The 21,942-nt window shown below is 36.6% G+C and overlaps 1 protein-coding gene across 4 annotated transcripts in view; it reads left to right on the top strand.

Annotated features, from left to right (window-relative positions):
- The window catches only part of TASP1 (taspase 1), an 87,159-nt gene extending 66,715 nt beyond the window's left edge, over positions 1-20,444 (top strand). For 3 of the 4 annotated variants that reach the window (XM_074916969.1, XM_074916783.1, XM_074916688.1), the window contains 3 exons: positions 2,790-2,900; positions 8,290-8,363; positions 20,132-20,444. In XM_074916969.1, the coding sequence (XP_074773070.1) occupies positions 2,790-2,900; positions 8,290-8,363; positions 20,132-20,224 (278 nt within the window). In that variant the 3' untranslated portion in view covers positions 20,225-20,444. Of the gene's footprint in view, positions 1-2,789; positions 2,901-8,289; positions 8,364-9,549; positions 9,910-20,131 lie in introns of those variants that run through there. The other variant, XM_074916877.1, reaches the window with a different exon arrangement.
- The last annotated feature ends 1,498 nt before the right edge of the window (positions 20,445-21,942 follow it).

Raw genomic sequence — 21,942 nt, 5'->3', positions numbered from 1 at the left:
CTCTATTTCATCATGTTTTTATCATGCTTTTCTCAGGCACAATACTATTAAATTAATCTTCTTCTTGAGTTTTCTGGTTGAAATAACAAGAGTGGCAATGTACTTCAGCAAAGGCTGAATTAATACAGTCAGCTTTTGAGTGTTTAGCATGGACTTCAAAGCCTCTGAATTTTGTGGACTGGTATTAAAGCTTCCATGGTGCATAACTGTTGAAGGAAGTAACTTGGTTCAGAAAACAATAGTATACATATTTAGGGCAATACAATGGACAACGTGTTTGAAATCAATAAATAAATGCTATTTATGCTGAGAGAACTGGGGTTTTCATAAGCATAGTTGTGCATGTCTAGGTAGAGCAAGTCTTTGGATGAAACTGTAAGATGAAGACTTGTCTTATGTGATTGAAGCTCAAGTTTTAAATTTTTTAACCCCTTTTTAAAAAAAGTCTCACAAAACATGCACTTTGAGTGATTACTTTTCTCATCCTATACTCCACTGAAGAAAATGAACATTTTGTTCTTGCAAAGAAATCCCTGTAAAAATTAAATAATTCTGATGAAAATGTAGCGTTACATGTTTTGCTGCAGACTCTTTACGTGGAAAGAAATACACTGCCAAGTCTTCTCTTAAAAGTTTAAAAAGAGAGAGTCTAGCATGTGCACGTTATTCAGATTATTGAAAATTTGAGTAGTGATGATGGCACATAGTTGACAAAACTATTAGGAAAAATGAAGAAATATGTGATTGGTTAGTTTACAGACTTTTCTTTCATCTGTTCTTTTCTGAGTGTGTGAGAAAGAAAAACACTAAAAAAAGAAGTGATAACCCAGTGTAAGCATTTCTAGAACAAGACTTTAGTGGCATCAAGTCTATAATCTGTAGTTGCTGTCTGGTTTTATGCACATTAATACAGTCTTAGTGTTTTAGTATGGCCTCAAACATGCTGTCTGCTTTAAATAGTGTTTGCTGGCTGTGTTCTGCTGAAATAGAATATTTCTAACCATTCTAATTAAAGGGATTATTAGTATTTTTCACTGGAACCTTGAAAGATTAGGAGAAGCATTGCTTATTAAAAAACAAAATGAAACTTTTTCTGTTTGCCATGACTTTTCACCACAGCATGGCTTATGCCCTGAATAATTTATAAAATTAGGTCTGCAGGACCAAGTTCAGGCTAAGACGTTGTCTTTGAAGTACCCAAGTTTCTGAAGTAAAGATTAAAGGATGCATGTCCTCTATGAAGAAAGCCACTTTTTTTTCCTCATTCATTTGCTTGCAGATATCATACCACTTGGTTAATGCAGTGAAAGTATAAGAGATACACTTAGCATCTTGGAAAGCATAGACAGAAAGATTTTGATTTGAGTGGTAAAACTCTTCACAAGCCTTACATTTCTATTTTAACCAAACATATTTTCCTGTTTTGTTATGTATTATGTTATGATTGGCTGGATTCTTGGTTCACAGGGATTTGGTTGCAATGAATGAATACAGTAGGTGCAATTGGTACCTGCTAATAGTTCTTGTACAAAGCAAGTGGTGCTTTAAAGATAATATCTGTTTGCATTAGATCAAATAAGATACTACTGTTTATTAAGTGTACCACATTTACTATTTTCCTGTAAATGGGCTTCTGTTGTAATGACCACCTTGTATCACTTTTGAACACAGCTTCTTTTAAGTCAAGAGAAAAGATGGTAAAGCTTTTAGTTTTCCTTATAGTAAAGCTTGAAGTTGGTTCTCATTGGGGGTGTTTTATGTTGTTATTTGCATTAAAGGAGTAATTTTAATCGTACATAGCTGTGGGCAAGTTGAAGGAGGCTGATGAGTAGACCTGCTCTAAAGTTCCTGTGGCCAGCAAATCCTTTTACAGTGTCTGTACACTAGACATAGTATACTAATTTATTTAAATGAAAATCATTGAAAAGAAACATATGAAATGCTTGTTGCAATTGTATGTTCAACTTTAAATCACAGTGAATTGCAATAGTGTGACTAGGGTCTCTTTGGGCTTAAATGCAAGAACTTGGTTAATTTTGTGGCTCAAGATATTTTAAAATCGTATGTAAATCATACCATTGTTTCCACATTTAAAACTGTAGGAATCTCATTTCAAATTACAAACCAGAAAAAGAATACTCAAACTTGATTCAGCTCTCTTTAAAACTTTTCCAGCTTCTGATAGAAGATGTTTTATATTGTATGTCTTAAATTAACAACAGAAAAGCCACTGTAAAAAGTAGGATGTGTTTTTGGCCTTTCTGCTAATGTTCATAAAACAGCAAGGAAGACAGTCTATATCAGTATGATGATGTCTATGTACAAAGTGCTTTAAATTGGGAACAATGAATAAACTGTAAAAGTGACCCAGATTTGCTTGATTCTTTTCATATGTGGCATCTTTATATTAATTATAGCACAGAAAGAACTAAATATTGAGACATGGGAGTTTTTTCAACTTGACACTCCATTATTCATTATTATATCTTCCTTGATCCACGAACAAATGGTTTTGCACTCATAAATGTAATTTCCAATATGTTTTTTACCCATGTAGCTCTTTTTCCTTCTTTGATTACTGGTAGATTAGATTACTTACTATTTAGGAAGTTACTCATTAGAAACACTGGAAAAAATAAAATTGATGCTTTTGTGAAAGCACTGTTGACCTGACAGTCTTGTCAACCCTTAGTGACAAGATTAAAAGAGGGAGGGCAGGAAAGTCAAATAAAAAAATACCCAAGAAACTATTCCTATTGCAAATAATTCTCCCCACTGATTTTACCCAGGTTCACCTTTTCTAGCCAATGAAGATGGTGTACTCGGAGGTGTGATAGTTCTTCGGTCTTGCAGGTGTTCAGCAGAGCCTGAATCATCACAGGAAAAGCCAACTTTACTAGGTAAGACATTCTTACTCATTTTTACTTGAGCTAGGTGCTAACTCAAAGTGAAAGATGAAATAAAAACTGTCTGTGCATGCTTACCATCATTCAGAGGCCACAGACAAAACAAAAAGAATTGAAATTGTTTGAGATGATACTAATATTTCACTTTCTAGAGTTTTATTAGCTTTCTTTGTTCTCTAAAACTGGAAAAGAGCATTCTTTCTGACTCATTATTTCTAAACAGAACTGTGATTCAGAGGGTTGTGTGGGATCCTTCTAAGACCATGGCATAGAAATGACGGTTGCTTGTGGTGAGGCAGGGTATGTTCCTCATAGAAGAAAAAAATGCATTTTTAGTTGGGGGTAGTGCATATGACTGTTTACTGCTTCTCAGTGGTTTATATGCTAAAAATGCTATCTAAAAAGTTCTTTGTTCCTCCTTTTACAGGATAAAATGTGGAAATTGAGAGGATACACTTAAATTTTGGAAAAGAAGTTGTTTTATGGTTAGAAATTTTTTGTTATGCCCAGGAAAATCTGTTCAGATAAGTCACAGTTACTATTTGCATGTGCAGACAACTGGAGAACTGTCCTTCTGCAGAAAACTGTACTTCTCCATCAGTAGCTGACTGGTTAAAAAAGCTCTGAGCTTTACAGCTCTTCAGCCCTGTTTATGTCCTAGAAACAAGATCCTCATCTGTCTCGCTGCTTTACAGCGGAACAAGTGTATTGTAGTAAACTGTCATGTGGTTTGTCACAGAGAAAGAGCTAGGAAACTGAAGGCTGTAGACTACAAGCAGAGGTGGGTGGAAATACAACCCAGAGGCAGTAAAGCCCATGTTTCTCTTTGAAGGCAGGGATTTGGACTGGGGGCAAACGAATTACTTCAGCATGACACTTGTACCATCTCCTTTCCTGTGGTCCTCCTCAGATGTGGGCACATCTGTCCAGTCATGTCATGTATTGGATCACATGGGCCTGTCTACTATTTATTTATGTTATGCTACCAGAATTAAATTATTTTGTATAATCCTCTGCTTTAGCGTTCCCCCAAGTATTTAATGAATCGCTGTCAGGAGCATTACAGATTTGAAGTAGCTTTCATACATTTTCAGATCTGACATGACAGATTTGATACCCTAACCTTGTGTATTAAGGCAGATCAAAGCATCTCACCTGCTAATTCTTGAATTGCTTCATTTATTTTTAATCTATAGTCTATGTGCTAAAGATGGCCAGGCAGATAAATTCTGAATGATGGGTTAACCCACACAAAATCCAGTACTTACTGCTGTCTGCTCAGTGACTTCCAGGATGTTAGGGTCAAGTTATTACAGTTGCACAGGGTGGGGTGTATGTTATCTTTCAGTTTTGTTCTCATATTACATCTTGCTAGTTTGCATTAAAAGAATCTTTAAATATCACATACTAGTTTGTGTTTGTCCACTCAAGTCTGATAGTATTCCTCCTCCAGTCATTCATTCTAATAGGTAATTTTGCTCAATACAGTTAACATTCATGTTTCCCTACCCAACAGTTGAAGTTTATGTGTGTTTTATGTTTTTTGTCAACATCTCATCCTAAGAGTTTAATGTATTTTATTTTGCTATTACAAAGAACAAGAGATTTGAGAAGTGAATCCTTACAATTCTGATGATGGTTCTGGGATTATCCTGATGGATAATAAAGGAATTTTTGAAGGCTTGTTATATTTTTTGGAGTTATTACTTGAAGAGCCTGTTTTCTTGAAGAAGTAAACTATCAAATAGACTTTCACAATCATCTTACTCTTGTCTAACTATTTGAAAGCTAAGACTGTCTAATCCTGACCCCAGGTTCAGAGCATGGGTTGCTAAATGTACAGAGAATGGTACAAGTTTGATTTACAGTTTACAGATTTAAGAATGGAATAATTGTGAAAAACATCCTACAACAGAATTTCTATCCCTAAAAAAGAGTTAAGAAAATTAAAATACAGGTTTGATTAAATGAGAACAAATAAAATCAACTTAACCTTCAATTTCTTATGTTTGGAAGTGAGGGAATTATTTCTATTCATTTCATGTTTGTCATTCATGTAAGAAAACATGTTCCTGTTAAGGAAGATCTGTTATTTTTTCTCAAAAATTAATAAAGAAAATCCCCATATATCATGCATCATAAGTAAAGAGTATTTATCCATTGATTTTTGGCTTGCTTTCCACTGAAATGAGATTGAAGTAGCATAGCTTATTCTAAAGATATTTTTTCTGTACCACAGAAATTTCCTGCCTTATAGTGTATGCTGAGTTAATGTATAGTTAAACATATGTACTATTTGTGTTGTTTGGACTGAAGATAAGTTGTGTAATACTGAAAACCTCAGTGTATGGAATAATGAAATCTCATGTCTTTGTTGCAGGGGTGATCTTTATTATTATTTTTTTAACTATTGAAACAAATTTAAAGAAAGTGATTTATTAAATGGTTTAAAATATGTGAAATGTCTTCAGATAAGTATGTAATTTAGGATTTTAATTCTACTACTTGTAATAGCTAGAAATAAGAGTGTTTCATGCTAGTACATGCTACTTTTGGTGGACAATGTAGGACAGAAAAACTATTAAAAAATTAAAAGAATATGCCTAGAGTTATCAAAAGCAGGGAAATAATATTTTGAGGATACTTGGCCTGAACTATTGCCTAACTTGTCAAAACTGAAAGATAAGATTAAATTTTCCTCTAAGAAATAACTGCTTTCACTGATAGTTGGACTTTTTGGGTGTTAGGGAGGGGTTGGCCTCGAGTGCAGTTACATTGCACTCAATATGTTTCACTTTCTGAGAGCTTTTGACTAAACTTTGGCGATGTCAGTCAAGAATCTATTACGGGGGGAGAAAATGAAGTTCTTATCTCTTTTATGATGATATCTGTCAGAATCTTCAAGTCTTCCTGGGATTGTCTAAACTTTGATCTTCCACTCAGGCTTAATTGGTATGCAAGGATAAATGGTGCAAAGGAGAAGCATAGTCAGCATGCTGTGGTCTTCTTCAGTCATATTAAAATAACATGAAGAATAGGAATGGATAAGTTTTAAAACCATCTAATGATGCTTTTTGCCATATGTGAAAGTCTCTCTCTAAAGAAATACCTGGGAAGAGGTTTTCATGGCATCATGTGTAATTCATATAAGACTCCTCCTGTAATCCAATGGAAAAATTTACACTTCAGTTTAATTTATTACACCCTTTACAGTATTCTATGAAACAACCCTGAATTCTGATCAGCAATTCATTCTTTCTTTTTCCCCCCTCCAACTTATGTATTTAATGATCAGAAAAAAAAAAATACTGGGACATAGATCAGGAAGAATATAGTATGGCGAGTTATAAAGTTCCATTAGGTGGAAGCCAAATGTATGAATAACATATTCTTTATCTGAACTTTGTGTTGCAACTGAGTAGAGGTGCGTGTGTGTATATATAAAGATATCTAAGTATGTATCGGGGAATTAAAGATTACTGTAAGGGGCTGTTTAAATGCTGATAGGTCACAATCACAGAATCATCTACATTGGAAAAGACCTTGAAGATCATCCAGTCCAACCATTAACCTCACCCTGACAGATCCCAACTCCACCAGATCCCTCAGCGCTGGGTCAACCCGACTCTTCAACCCCTCCAGGGATGGGGACTCCACCCCTGTCCTGGGCAGCCCATTCCAACACCCAACAACCCCTTCTGCAAAGAAATGATTCCTAAGAGCCAGTCTAACCCTGCCCTGGTGCAGCTTGAGGCCATTCCCTCTTGTCCTGTCACATGTTACTTGGTTCAAGAGACTCATCTCCCCTCTCTGCACCCTCCTTTCAGGTAGCTGTAGAGGGCGATGAGGTCTCCCCTCAGCCTCCTCTTCTCCAGACTAAACCCCCACAGTTCCCTCAGCCGCTCCCCATCAGACCTGTGCTCCAGACCCTGCACCAGCTCCGCTGCCCTTCTCTGGACACGCTCGAGTCATTCAATGGCCTTTTTGGGGTGAGGGGCCCAAAACTGAACACAGTCATCGAGGTGCGGCCTCACCAGTGCCGAGCACAGGGGTAAGATCCCTTCCCTGTCCCTGCTGGCCACGCTATTGCTGACACAAGCCAGGATACCACTGGTCTTCTTGGCCACCTGGGCACACTGCTCGCTCCTGTTCAGGCGGCTGCCAACCAACCCCGCCCCCCCCCCCCCCCCCCCCCCCCCCCCCCGGTCCCTCTCTGACTGGCAGCTCTGCAGCCACTCTTCCCCAAGCCTGTAGTGCTGCTGGGGAGCTGCTTTCAAACTTCAACACTTCACTGGATTAACATGCATTAACAATACAAGATAGCAATGATTAGTTTTCTTCACCACTACAAACACAAAACTGTTTGTCTTTAACATTTATATCCTAAATTAGCTGTGAGTGTAACAGTACCAGAGAGCTGATGCTGCATAGCAAGTGCTAGAATTCTGTCAAGGGGATCAGACCTGAGAGTACTTTGATGGGGAAGCCAAAGTCAAAATGGGTTCGTTTCTTCTCCGTCTTTCTTTCCTCTCTTATCTTTGGTGCTCCTTAGCCTCTCCCCAAACACAGGGGGTGATTGCATATGCTCTCGATGTAATTCAGCTTACTTTTGGGACCAGGTCTTGAGGTAATTTTGCCAGGCATCTATCTTGCTTATTGTGCCGTGTTACTCTGCTTACATCAGCAAACATGTCTCCTGTTTCTTCTGCAGGACTATTTTGCTTTCACACAATTTCTTTCCTGCCTGCTCTCTATCTTCAGTTTTCATCTTGTAGACTTTACTACTTCTGTATGTTTTTCTGTATCCTACTTGTGCAGCTAAACCACAGACCTCCATTTACCCATTGGTAGTTACATATTATGTGTATGCTCATGCTCAGTTCTGTGAAAAAATGCTTGTTACTGGTTATTCTGTTGATAGCATTACAATTCTACAGAATCCTTGTATGCCATCTGGGTTTATGCTGTTGTAGTGTGCTTGTGTTCAGGGTTCAGGGCAGTCAAATGCAAATTGTATCTGCTTCTACTTTATGGGTGGAACAGGCCTCTGCTTTAAAAGTTAGTTGATCTTTTAACTGTAGTTGCAGTTGATGTATTTCTCATCTTGAAGGCTCCATGTCTTTGAAGTAACATTCTCATTCTGGGTATTAGTTCTGCAGTGTGTGGCTGAGAATAGTGTAGGAAAATCTTGTTTGTTTGACAGCTGTATCTTTTGAGATTTATTATTCTGGTAAGTATTTTTTGTTCTTTAAGTTTGTTTTTTGTCCTTTCTCAAACTATGTTTTAACCTATATTTGTTTCTCAAGATTCCAGTCTTGTTAAATTACATCTGGTATTTTAAGCCAATGCAATTTTTGTGACTTCTTTGCATTTTCCTTTATAGTGGAATTTCTGTGGAGCCATACAACAGAGAGCATGTGTGTTGGATATATGTCTGCACAGGATGGCAAAGCTAAGGTAAGCCATGAAGAATAGGTTCTCATATGGTAGAATGTGTGTAGAAGATAAGGAGACTATCAAATGATGATAATGAAATATATAAGAAATTTCTATCTTTAAGAGAACGGAAAAAGTAATGGGTAAGCAGTTACATGTATCTATTGACTGGGCATTTTTAATTTTTTTTTTTTTTTTTTTTTTTTTTTTACAATTGCAGCCGTTAACAAACCCATGCTAACATATGTATTATGTCAGGCAAAGATGCCACAAACACTTTTCCATTTCCTCTGCTGACAGTAATTGTGTTTAAATAACTTTAGCTTGATTCAGTTACGCTGACTATTTGGGTTGGTACAGTGTTTTTCTATGGGCCTGTCTTCCTTCAGATAAAGCATTTGCACCAAGGAAGCAGGGAGAGGGTATAAAACAAACTTCAGGGTAGTTCCTAGAATAGCCTCTGTGGTAAACAACATCCATGATTCTTTAGGTTTCATGGGTCTAATTTATTTTTTTTTTTGGAAGGAGAGAAATATTATTTCAAAACTGAGTTTAGAAGTGGAAACTGGAAAAATTCTTAGCATGAAATAATAGGGATTAACCAAGAGATGAGAGCCACCTTCTCTTAGGAAGACAGAACTGAAAGGATTAAAAGGCAAGCTTTGCAATTTAACAACTAGAGCATTTCAGAGAGGTGTTTGGACAATGAGAATGAACATGGGAGAAGCTGCAGGCTAAGACAAAATCATAACTTCTGTAGACCTTTATAAATGCACAGCTATCAGTATCAAGAACAAGAGTGGACAATTGGAACTGGTTAAAGGAAGTGACAAAACTGGGGGAAAGAGCCAGAATAAGATGGCTTCTCGGTATGGTTAAACTAAGGGGGGAGGTGAGAGTTTTTAATGGAATATTTACATGTATTAGAGAGATGACAGCTAGAAAGTTTATACCAGCAGGTAATATCAAGAAAGATACCCAGCATCTTGATGGTAGATTTTAAAGAAGGATTACTTTTAAAGCCTGGGAAAGGAAATAATTTGAGGGCCTGGGTTTGTTGACTCTCTGCAGAAATGGCTGCTTGTGGATCTGCTGAGGAAGAAAGTTTAATCATCAACAGTGCAGGGGGAGTGGAGTACAAAACCCAAATATTTCTTTTTTTTTTTTTTTTTAAAATACTTTATTCCCCCTCTCCATTTCATTTCAGAGAGAAATACAAAGGAGGATGTGAGAGAGATAAATGAATATATAAAAGAAGGAAATTGAGATCAGATATTTTAAACATCAAGAATGGTGGTTGAAGCATTGGGAACGAATGAGTTCATCCTCAAGGAGTAAAATGTATAGAACAAAAGACAAGTATGCCCCAAAATGAGGAGGAAGATAAAAAGCAGCTGGTGAAGGAAGTGCTGGTAGAGTTGTTAGTGAAGCACTCGCTTTCATGACTTATGTGCAGTTTTTTCCAGTTAATTATCCATGGATTAGAGTGCGGTTTTACTTGTTTTCTTAATATTTATTTCAGATTTATTAGAAAAGAATCCAAACTCAAGCTAAAAGCTCAGACTGAACTGAGTGAAACTAAGGCAAGCTCAGCTGCAGATGTTCTAGAATTCACTAGTTAGTTTTAAAATCATTATCTTGTGTTTGCAGTGAAAGGAGAATTATTAGACTGTGTGATGTTAAATTATTTCAGTGTGCACACCTGCCTCTGGCTTACACTGCGAGGCTCAAAATATTATTGTTTCTTCCTGGTTGTGTCTGTCTAATTAATAAATAAATGCTAAATATGAAGTCTGTCTGGTAATGAGTACTAGCATGACAGTGCCATGCCCAGAGATGTTTTCCTACTCACAGTTGCAACATTTGACATCTGGTGTGCATTGTTTTCATACTGCTGGTAAATTCTCCAGCTGGTAATCTTGATTGCGCTGACAGACACAGCTGCTCTTCTTGGTTCACTTTTAAATTATGTTTTTGACCTTCATTGAAGAGTTAATCCCCCTCCCTTTCTTCCCTCTTTGAGTCTGTGGCCACAAATGCTTTCCAGAGAAAAACCACAAATGCTTTTGCTGCTGACTTCTATTGATCAAAAAAAGTCTTCTGTCATAAAAGCTGGAATTTTATTCTGCTACAGCTAGGGCTAAGTTGTAGATGGAAAACTGGGCCTGAAATAGAACACAATGTATTGCAAGTGAAAAACAAAAAAAAAAGTCCTTTTCTTTAATAGAGTATCTGTTTCGGTACAATTAATTTTGAGTGCTTGCCATGAAAGAATAAGGCTGTAAGAATTCATAAAAGTATAAAATATCACTTGTTTATGAGTACCATAGAAAAATGATCAGGCAGCAGCTTGTAGGGAAACATCTTGCTTTCCTGTTTTTCTGGGGTGGTAAAGAGCCTCAGTTTCTATTTCTTTCATCAGTCTAGGACTCAAGTTTTATTCTTAAACCAAGGGCTTGACTTTGGGCTGGTTCAATTTAATGAACATGAAAACATATTTTTATAGCAAGACTTTTAGAAAGTGAGAAAGGTTTTAAGTGTATATTGTTATGAATTAGACTAATATTAGAATCATAATTATATAAAGCAGTACATACTAAGAGGAAAAAAAAGGATCCTGCTTTATAATCTTAGTGTGATTCTTCATGCATTGGAGCTTAATGCATTTCATAACAGGACCTAGCAAATGGTGGTCCTGAACCCCACGCAAAGATTGTGGAGATATAGGAGGTCTTTTTCTTACAAGGCACTTACAAGCTAGATGGCAGCTCACCTGCAGACACTGTTATGCGTGAGAGGTAGAAACATACTCAACCAATTAACTATCGCAACTCCTGAATATGTACATGGGATAGGGAAGTGGAATCAGAGACTCCAAGTGGTTTGTACATCCTGACTTGCTGGTGCTTCAGACTTTTAGCACTGTGAGCTCTCCAAGTACTGATTTAGAAGTAGCCTTGCAACAGGGGTTTATTTCCTTCTGATTCAGAAAAGACTGGGTTCTGCAGCCGGCCACTCACCTCCAAACTAGACTCTCTGAATGCTAGTTTACCAGCATGAAATGGCTGAGCCTGCAAGAGCTGTGGGACAATTTTGCATGGTGACTAATAATTGTTTGATTTAAAGCATACTTTCTGGAAAGGTGGCCAGTCTTTTTTTTTTTTTAAATCAGTTGCCTGAAAAAGTCAGTTTCCCGTTGAGCGTTGGTTTAAAATGTTTGGTTGAAGGTTACTTTAAAAATACCATGGAGGCTTGCCAGATGAACTAAGCTCACACCTTATTGCTGACACAGTCATCTCTGGTTGCATGTCTTACTACTTTCCTTTAGCTCTCAGTGCTCAAAAAGTATTTCAGCTCCTCCCCCACTTCTGGCACTGACAATGTCATCTTCACTACCTGCACAGGGGTATCTCATTGACTTCCTGCCCTTGAACCCTTACGTCACTGCCACAAGCAACTGATCAAAGCTCATCCTTGCTGGTTCAACTGTCCTCTTCTTCACTTCTTGTCATCCCTCTTGACACGAGCAGTTTCATAATCACTGTGTTTGTCACATAATGGATGTGGGAGGAAACAAAGTTTTCATCTGAGCAGCTCTGACCCTTTTACCTGCTTCTTGGAACTAACCTGTACCACCTATTGCTACAACTTATCCAGGCTGGTGCCTGGGAGCCTCAGCTATGATGAGCTTAAAGGACACATACATTGTGTTTTAGAAGTTGCCAGTCCCAGACTTCCTTCTTGAAGCAATACCATGACAGATTGTGTCAACCTATGCCTGTTCTTTGGGAAGATGAAAGGACTTCCCAAGAGCTCCCAAAGCAAGTTCCTGCATTGCCATCTATATGATTGTCACATGATACTCAACTATTTCTAGCCATTAGGCTGTTAGAATATTCCAGGCTCTATGGAAGTTTCTGGCTGTGGCCATGAGAAAAAGTAGAAAGTACAAGTCTGTGGACTTCCTCTGAAACTACGCAGCTTCTTTTGTAGCAGTAACTGCTGCATCAGCAAAGGTTAAGACTTCTAGATGGAAGGTTTGGGAGATTAAATAACTTCATGAACTGAGGGAGTATGTTTTTTCTTTTTAGTTACTGTAATGTTGACTCATTAATTACTTGATGTGAATGCAAGAGCTTTGATAAGCAGTTAGCTCTTTTAGATTTCCTGCCCAAACTTTCCTCTCTTTCTGAGACACTAGTCTTCAGAATAATCTTCCAGGTGTTTTGGTTTTTTTTTTAATGGACCCATAATAGATCCAACAGCTGATCATACCATAAGCTAAGAAGGTCATCCTGTTACCAGCACTGTGACCTCTTTAAAGATACTCTGGCAGCTTTTCATTAATTGGTTCCAATTTTCCTGAACTAATTAGGTTACATTCCGAGAGCTTAAGCAATTGTGCTGTCACCATTGGGAAGATAGCTCTATTCTGATGACTACAGCATTGCTTTTTGGAGCTGTGTCCATACTGTTGCAGGCAACGTGCAATATTTGAGGTCTTAACAGTTGGTGCAGCATTTGGTAGAGCAGTTTAAGCGTCAGTTTGCATGAAGGGCTGTAAGACCTTCTGCCTTGTAATTTGGGAGTGGGAGAAATAATTCCTTGAATTCACCCATAATGTGATTTTCAGATGTAAATGGAGAATGAGAAGGAAAGGAGGCTAACGGATAGGTTACAGGTTAATTGACTCTTCTTAGTTACATAGTCTTCATATTTTCTTGTTCCTTGTCTGCTTGCCTAATGGAGGACGCTGCAAAGGAAAAGTATTTCTTCAGTCTCAAATGACGGTGCAGCATATGCCTGCAATACCAACTGCATCTTTTGAAGGTTCTGGTTATGGGTAGGCAGCCTTTTTTTGATTTGATGTCGTGTATCTGTGCATAATCAAGCGAGAGCCCTTTTATCTCAGGCAGGATCTGCAGAGTATTTGTTCACTCAAGGCCCAGAGTATTCTGTGTGCAGAAAGTGTAAGTGGGCAGGATGTGCCACGAAACTTTTTTCCTGGATCTCCCATTTCTTATATTATCTTAGTGATTCAAAGCAGTTGTTGGTATATGATGTTTTTGCTTGAAAATAGGTACTTGCTTACTGTGTTTTCAGTAGCATTTGAAGTCAGAGTGCTTTCTTTCCAGTAAAAGATCCAATCTCAATACCAACAATGTGCGGTTTTGGTCCTGTGTTAGGTATAGGTATTTGAAATAATTTGTCAGTTTGCTATGGTTCTTAGTATATATGAATTTACTATATGATCTGTGTGTAAGTGTTGCTAACTTTTACAAGTTATGTTGCAATACTCTTGAGATAACCTTGGAGTCCAGCTTCATAGGTTTTAGTTTTTGTAACAGCTAGATGATGCAGGCAACAAATTTCTAAAAATCTAGTTGTAATATTGAATGTAATCCAATTCAGTTGCCAGTTTAAATCTCTCTTTGGCAGATACTCAGTTCTTATAATATTAATTACTAAGATTTATGTTATGGCAAAGCTGCATATGCCATTCTTTCCATTTTCTAATGAATTAAATTCAAGTTGCTTAGCAAGAGAAGGGGTAACAGTAGTGGAGAGTGTTGCATATTGCTGTGTTTGAAAACATCCCTCAGCAACAACTGCTGTCTACACCAAATGTTGTGGTTGCAATATGCAAACAGAAACTTTATCTCTGACAGTTAATTTCATTTTCCAGTATGAGGAAACATAGTGGACAAGGAGACCATTTACAGTTCACTTTTCCTGTTGAGATGGTAGGTGTTGTAATAGGATTTATTTGCCTTTGTTAACACTGAAAAATTTAACAAAATTACTTCCCTCTATGTTTGAAGCAATACATATGACAAACACTGATGTAGTGATTGTTGGTTTCTGATGGTGGACTTCTGGATTTTACCTTGTGAGTAAAAGGTCTGTGAAAGCCCTTTGTTAGGAGAAGAGCAGTTATCGCAGTTATCCACTGCTCATTGGTGAAGAAATACATCTTGGAAGAATCTATTTCTAATTTGAAAATTAGTGGAATAATTTACTGAGCCTGTTTAGTTAAGAGAAATAAGAAGTCAAATAATTCAGTCATTCAGTTCAGACTACAGAGACAGTCTTTTAACTATGAGACAGGAAAAGTGTATGTCACTGTTATACTTTTTTTTTTTTCTTTAATCTGCACTCTTGTCTGGAGACTAGGGAATCAGTCAGAAATTTTCACTTGAAAAAAACTCTGTGCATACAGCAGAGCATCCAGTTCTCTCATAAAAAACAAGGTATTTATATTTGTTGGAAATAACCTTCACTGCTAAGATACCAGTTAAAATATTTGGCTCGTAGACCTTCATGGAAATGATGGGCTCTGAGATGAGAAGATAAGTTCATTTTTTTGTGCTGAGTTCTTGCATAAAGCCAGCAGTTCTGGAACTCTCATATTTGGCCAACATATTTTAGAAGGGAGCAGACAAGATGAGATTGTGTATCGAAGTATGCAAATATAAATGCAGTAACCTGACTTAGCTCCTGCAATTCAGAATGGTAAAAATCATATTTTAAGGTATATGGCAGCATATTAGAATACCTCTACAAAAGCCTGGGACACTGAGCTGAATAGATGTTTGGTTGGTACATGGCTGTAGACTGTCTAAGTACTTGTATGAATGATTTCAAGAGATTAAAATATTGTAGCTTTCAACTTTCTGAAGATTTGATATTTTTGTTCCCTAATGCATTACATCAATGTTTTTAGATACATAAATAGTGTATAGTAATATACTTAACCCACCGAATGAATTTGAGCTTGGGAACCTGTTAGCTTCCTCACAACCTATATGTAGAATCAGTATTTTCAGTGCCCGAGAGCCAGAAGTACACCATCAGTATGTCTGTTTTTCTGGCTTTTGCCCACAAGGACAATCATTCTGCAACCTCTCTCCCTAACAACCTTTTTTTGTTGTTGTTTCGTGTTTTGTTGGGGTTTTTTGTTTGGTTTTGTTTTTTGTTTGTTTTTGTGGGGTTTTGTTTGTGGTTTTTTGTTGTTTGTTTGTTTGTTTTTAAGATTTCACCAAGCAATTTGCATATGGGTTATTCTGATAGCAGCAGTTGCCTGTATTTTTCAGGGCACCTTTTCCTGTCATATGGCAAATGTATATTCAAACCATGTTGGGAGAAAGCTTCCCAGCAGACAGAGCAGCAGAGCATGGCTATTACTGCCTAGGAAATAAATCGAGAATAAACAGCCAGGTAGTTCTCATGGTGGAAGCGTGTACCCAGCAAGAAAGCTTGTAGATCTGAGGGATTCTGAATTTCTAAAGAATATATGGGTTTGGTGGTACTTTTCTTTAAGGAATAAGGTGGTAGAAAAGAACTTCATTAAGTATGTGATGTCCTTGGTCTTCCATTATATTTCATCTCAATAGGGTAATGAATGGAAAAAGTTTGGTTTATAAATTACTCTGTCCAGAGCACATCCTGAGCATGAAATAAGAAAGCTAAACACATGAAGTACTCCCTAGATTTGCTTAAGAACTGAACGTGCTGCCATCTGGTAGTTGTACTCTGTCCTTTTGGCAGCATTTGATTGACTTCAGTTTTCTCATGCAGCACTGTCTGTCTTTTGGCTTAAATTTCATATTCATTTTACATTGTATTTATGCTTTTAATGAAAAAAACCCCAAAACGGTTGTGACAAAACTAATACTTTTATGTGAATAAAAGGAGACTAGCTCTTTAAAGACTAAAATAAATCCTTTTTATATTAGTTGGACTCAAGGTTGTTTCAGAATCTTTGTCTATAAGACATGAAGTAAAGTAAATCTTGGCACAACTTGTAGTTTTGTTTTGTTTTGTTTTGTTTTAAATTATACTAAAAATACATAACTTGAAAAGTAAATCAAATATTCATGACAAAAAGGTAAAAACCATATATTGTCCCTATAGCAGTTAATACTTATTCCAGTGTGGTGGGAAACTTTCCCATGTGCATCAAAAGGCACTGAGAGATAGTAAGATTCCACAAACAGTGTCTGCAGCATTGGGGTTGGGGGAGTTGGTTGCTCCACTGTTTTGGTTTGGTTAGGAGGGAAAGAGGGCAAGGTGTGACAAATACATGGAGCAAGAATCAGTGTCTGAAGGTTGGTTAACTAGTCTGTGCTTTGTGCAAGGCTGGGAAGCAATATCAATTATTTCACCTAGCATTTACTGTTTTTCTTTTTGAACTGTGAGCACAAGGCTTTTCCACTCAGCTGCAGACAAAGATTTGTGGTGACTAACTGGTTTCCTAGCTGTCAGGACCTCTGCTCCTACCAGGCCCTCACCAACCTCACTTTTCTCTAGGAAAGCAAATCAAATTGGAATATTCTGGGATAGTAACATTTCTATTTATGGAGCTGAAGATATAGATAGCCCTGTCATTCTTAATCTACCTTTCCTTGGCATATGGTTTCCTCAAAGAGAGGCTTCCATGGAGCTGAGTGGAGGATTAATTCAGAAAAACTTTTTCTTTTCCTGTTTTTGAGATCCCAGGCAGAATTTCCCCCAGATGTGGGTTCATTCAACTTGTAAAGTTGATGGACTAATCGAATCCAATTAAAAGCTTTCCGGTGTTGTTCTTTTTTGTTTGCTTTTTATTTTTATGTTTTAAAATCTAAACCTAATCCACTGTACAATCTGGACTTAATGTAAAATATGATGTTGGGATATAAAAATGTAACAAACTGTACAAATAAGTTTTGTGGTTGCATTTAAAAATATTAAATGTTCTTTGATCTTTCTTTTTATTTACTAAAGTTTGTTCTTATGGCTAAGAACAAGGGAGATATAACTGTCAGAATTCACTTGGGAGTTTATCTGAAGCTGTCTTGACATGGCAATGTTATCCTTTCATATTACTTATTAGGTAACATATTTCAAACACTGTCATCTTGGATCTGTCTCATTTTTGTTCTACATGACGGCCATTGGTGAAAGTAAAAAGTAGTGTAAAACAGCATCTGTATTTTCTATGTCATATAAAGGATGCAAATAAACAGGATGCAAGTAAAGGCTTTAAAAAAGGTTTTGTTATATGTGGTTGGGATGTTTCTGTAAATGGAAATGTACAGATGCTAGTGAATAGTTGTTTGGGGTCTTTTGTGCGGGAAATGTGATTTTCCTTTTATAGGAAATGAGTTTTTGTATAGGAAATGTGTTTTGGACAGCTATTTAAGCATAACTACTTGATAATGTATTGACAGATATTGACTATCTTCTTATCCCCTCTTGCGTATTTTCCTTTCCTTGCTCAAAAGCTTATTGGGATATTATGCTTAACTAACTTTTAAAGTTAACAGGATCTATAGATTTCATGTGGATTTAATGAAGCCTCAAATTTTGGTCCTGCAATTACATAAGGGTCTATTAGGCACTTAACTTTGGGTTGTGGGATAAATCAATCCTATGCAAAACATTAATTTATAACTTGGGTCAGAAAACTAATATACACAGATCAGGTCTCTTGTAGTTATAATGAAAAAAAATTGATTACAAGATTCAAGATAATCATGATAGTACTAATATTTCTTCTGTTTCAGTAAGAAGCTTCCTCTCTTATCCTTCTTGGCAGCATCCTTGGGCTCTGTGCTTTTTATTGTATTGCTACCATGATCTGCTAATAATTCTGACCACTGTATAAGCAATCCCACTTTTAAATTATGCCTGCCTTAGAGTGGACCACTGGTTTGCTTTGATTGCAGTATTTCACTAAACAATTGGTGGCATTCTTCCACTGAGGAAATTAGCTACTGTGACCATCGAACAATGCCACATCTACACTGTCAGGCTGTCCCACTTTTCATTTAGAAATTTTAACAGACCTTGAAAAATGTCTTGGGGGTCTCAGTCATAAAAATATCCTTCTTCCACTTGTTTTTCTTCCTTTTTCTTTTTCTCTCTCTTTTTTTTTTTAATTTAAACTCACAAAATAACATCTCCAAAAACTGTCAGTTACATTTTGGAGGGAAACTGTAATAGATTTGAAAAGAATCTTTTCTTCTTGAAGTGGTAAATCACAGTTGTAACCAAAATTGTTCTGAAAGTAGGAAGATGTTCATATATCAAGCAGGAAGGCCAGACATCAGAGTTTTAGCAGTAAAATGAAAACCTTTAAATGTTTTTAATTAAATCTCATTCTGTAATTTAACTGTAAACAAGACACCTAAGAGCAGGCACCAGGATACCCTTATCAAGAAATTAATTAAAAGAAGCTGCTTCTGAGATACAAAATGTCTCTTCGATGCAATGAATTGGGGTTACAGTCTCAAATTGATTCAAGTTATGCTTAATGAACTTATATACTTGTCACAACGCATTGCCTCATTGCAAGTTAAACATTTTGCAGCACTTAAATCTTTTAAATAGGATAATGTATGTATAAGACCTTAAATATGTACTTGGCTGCACTTACAGGAAGCTGTAATTTCTCAATGCCAGCAACTTCAATGTTGTGACCTTTATATCATAGTAGGAAGCATTTCTAGTTCCTAATTTAATAATTGTTTAAGTGTTATGTTCTCTGAGCATTAATGAATCACTTGGTGAAACTCAGAACTCATGAGGAAAATGAGAGCCAGCACTCCTGCTTTGGTGGGAGGGATGGCTGAAGCGTAGCTTGAGCTGGTGAGTCCCTGCCATTGCTATTTTCTGCCTCAAGCCTGTGGAAATGATGTTATCTACCCTATTGCATTTTGTAATTCCACAAAGGCTTTTTTTTTCATGTTTTACAAGAGCTCACTCAGCAGCTCTGAAAGTAGGAACAGTGAAGTTTGTAGAAACATGCTTCTGGCTCCTTTTGTTGTTCTGTTTGAACATTTCTTTAGCCACTTGGCCCTATATGAAAGCAGTCGATGTATCTGTACATGGCTCTTGCTGTAGCTCAAAATCAACGCTAGATGAAAATATAAGCAGTTTTCACAGCATAAGCATGTGCAAGGGGGAAAAAAAGTCATTACTTTTAAAAATAAGTCAAAGTGTTTTTTACCAAGTGAATGCTTTTGCCCATCAGTAATAAAATATACCTCAGAATATAAAGGATCTTTAACAGATTTTTAGTGTCACTGAGTTACAACAGAGTTATAGACTGAAGTTTTGGGTGCGCACACACATGTGCCCACATTTTGGCTTTTACTTTCTGTTTGAAATATTACAGAACCATCTCAAAGGCCTGTTTAAAAATTTCTCCATGGAAAAGATGCCTGTAGACAAAAACACAATTGCTCTTTCGGTCCATTTATTTGATGGTTGGCAACAAATACTTTAGAGGAAGTCTTTGGGTATTTTTTAGGTGGACAAGTAGGTATTTTATGCAGAGAAATTTCTTCTTTGCATCCTGATCATTGCAGTTGCCTTATGCTCTGAAGTGTTATTTTATCTCTGCCAAATAGTTTATTGTGTCTAAGATTTCTATAAGGTGTATTTCTGTATGCAGTACTAAACTTATATGAATCTCCCTAAGAAATAGACCTATAAACCATGGAATGCCACAGTTATTTTTCTTTTGTCTTCACTCTGGATATTCCTTTCTTCTACTTTCAGTGCACTGGGTCATCCAGTTTACCCTTTCTACACATCTGTCGTGATCCTTCCCTTTGTGTTAAACATTCATGCAAACAAAATAAAAGAATCCCAGTTGTTTGCAGCTTTTTGAGCTGCTCTGTAGTTTGTTCTCAGACTTCAGTGATGGAACAGCTTAATCGTTCAATACTTAAGAGCTTGCTTTGTGTCCTGCATAATTTTGCCTCCTTTTCTTGCTCAATAATACTGTCTTGACTTTTTCACAGACTCACATTTCAAGACTTCCTCCTGGAGCCGTGGCAGGACAGTCCGTGGCAATAGAAGGAGGAGTTTGTCGGCTGGAGAGTCCAGAAAGCTGAGCAGCTGATCTCTCATTTCATTGCGAAGAATGTGAATGACTTTTTGGACAATAATTTTTCTGTGTTTTTACAGATGTTGGAAGTTCTATTCTTGTTTTATACCCCGTATTGCAACCATGTGCACCATAACTTGAGACAAGTGCTGCTGTAGTTTATGTTCTCACTCTGTGAATGGGGGTGTGTGCATGTTCATTTTTTCCCTAATAAAATAGGAACTCTTCCCAGTTGTGCAAAGAATATGTATGATTAATGATTGCGTTTTCATTGTTTTATGTTTGGAAAATAACTGAAAGGTTTTTTTTTTTAAAAAAAATTAATTTAAAGATATGGTCATAATTGTCATTCATGTTCTAAATTTAAAAGTAACAAGCCTTTGAAGTGGCTATATAATTATGCAAAAAATGATTATGGTTTCTAAGTTTCTCAGTGGTTTAAGGAAATCCAGAGGTGGTTTAAACATGGGTTGGTTTTTTCCTCCCCAATAAGGAGGATTTTTTTTTGTGTCAAAGAATGGTTTCAGTGAAACAAACTAGAGAAAAATTAAGGCTAGAATTGTTTTTAAATAGTCTTATAGGTCATATCTCTGTTCCCAAACTAAGATGTTAATAGCTTCAAGCTGTATGTATTACAAAAAGCTATATGAAGATAATGTATCGTAACGCAGTCTTTATGTATAATGAAATATTACAATGTAAATAAGAAAACAAAGTTTATGGAAAGATCGATATTATTCTTCGCTTCTGTTTTAAATCTATTTTTAAGAGAGGTACAGAAATGAACATATTACTGGATGCGAAGTGCAATGTGTATTAAATGGATGCTGGGAGGTCTGATACTAGCTTTCTTATCAATAAAGCAACTTCCTGAAGTCCAGCCACAGCATGGGTATTTATATAACTGTGTGTAATATGTATGTACTGTGCATAAATTTACTGTAATTCTTTTTATACCTTCCACAAAACTGCATTATAAAACAATGTAATCCTTGTCTGCCTTGTGAAGCATTAGCAGCTGAACTGTCATTTGTCACCAGTTCTGATACGTTAGCCAGATCGCTTGAGTCCTAAAAGTGAGTTCTGACATACAATCTTCCGTTCAGTACTTTTTCCTTCACAGCACTGGCAGCAATAGAAGATTTTTTTAATTAATTCATCATCCTGATAAGTATGCCAAAGAGAAACTAAAATAGTTCATCTTTTTCCCTGGTGGATATTTGATAATTCTGTTTTTCAGAAATAGTGAATGAATAGATATTCAGACTGTATTCGCTTAATCAGGCATTATACTTGCCTGTTTTGTAATGTTGTGCCTGCCTATAACAGACATACTTGACTGATTAAATGGTTACATTGATTGTAGTACCAATCTTTCATTGAAAAAGATCTTAATAAATTTTTTTTAATAGCCTGAGTTCATTTTTACTCTTATGTTACAGCATATATTGAGATACCGTCACCTCTGTGTGCTTTTTTAATTGTGAAATCAATGTAGTCCTATAGTTGAAGATATTTCTATATGGTTCTGTAAATAATATGAAACAGGGGCTTTCCAGGTTGCATAAACAAAAAGATGGAACGCACCTGTCTTGAAATAGTTTGTGCTGAGATATCAGACTGGATCCTCATGGTCTCATGGTTTGATGAAATGAAGAACTATCCTACAACACTTCAGAAATGTTGCTACAAAGAAGCTGCATTGTCACAGCCCTTAATATTACT

This window comes from Athene noctua, chromosome 1 (genome assembly GCF_965140245.1).
Source record: "Athene noctua chromosome 1, bAthNoc1.hap1.1, whole genome shotgun sequence".
NCBI lineage: Eukaryota > Metazoa > Chordata > Aves > Strigiformes > Strigidae > Athene > Athene noctua.
The sequence above is the reverse complement of the archived record's forward strand: the minus strand, read 5'-3'. Positions and strand labels throughout refer to the sequence as shown.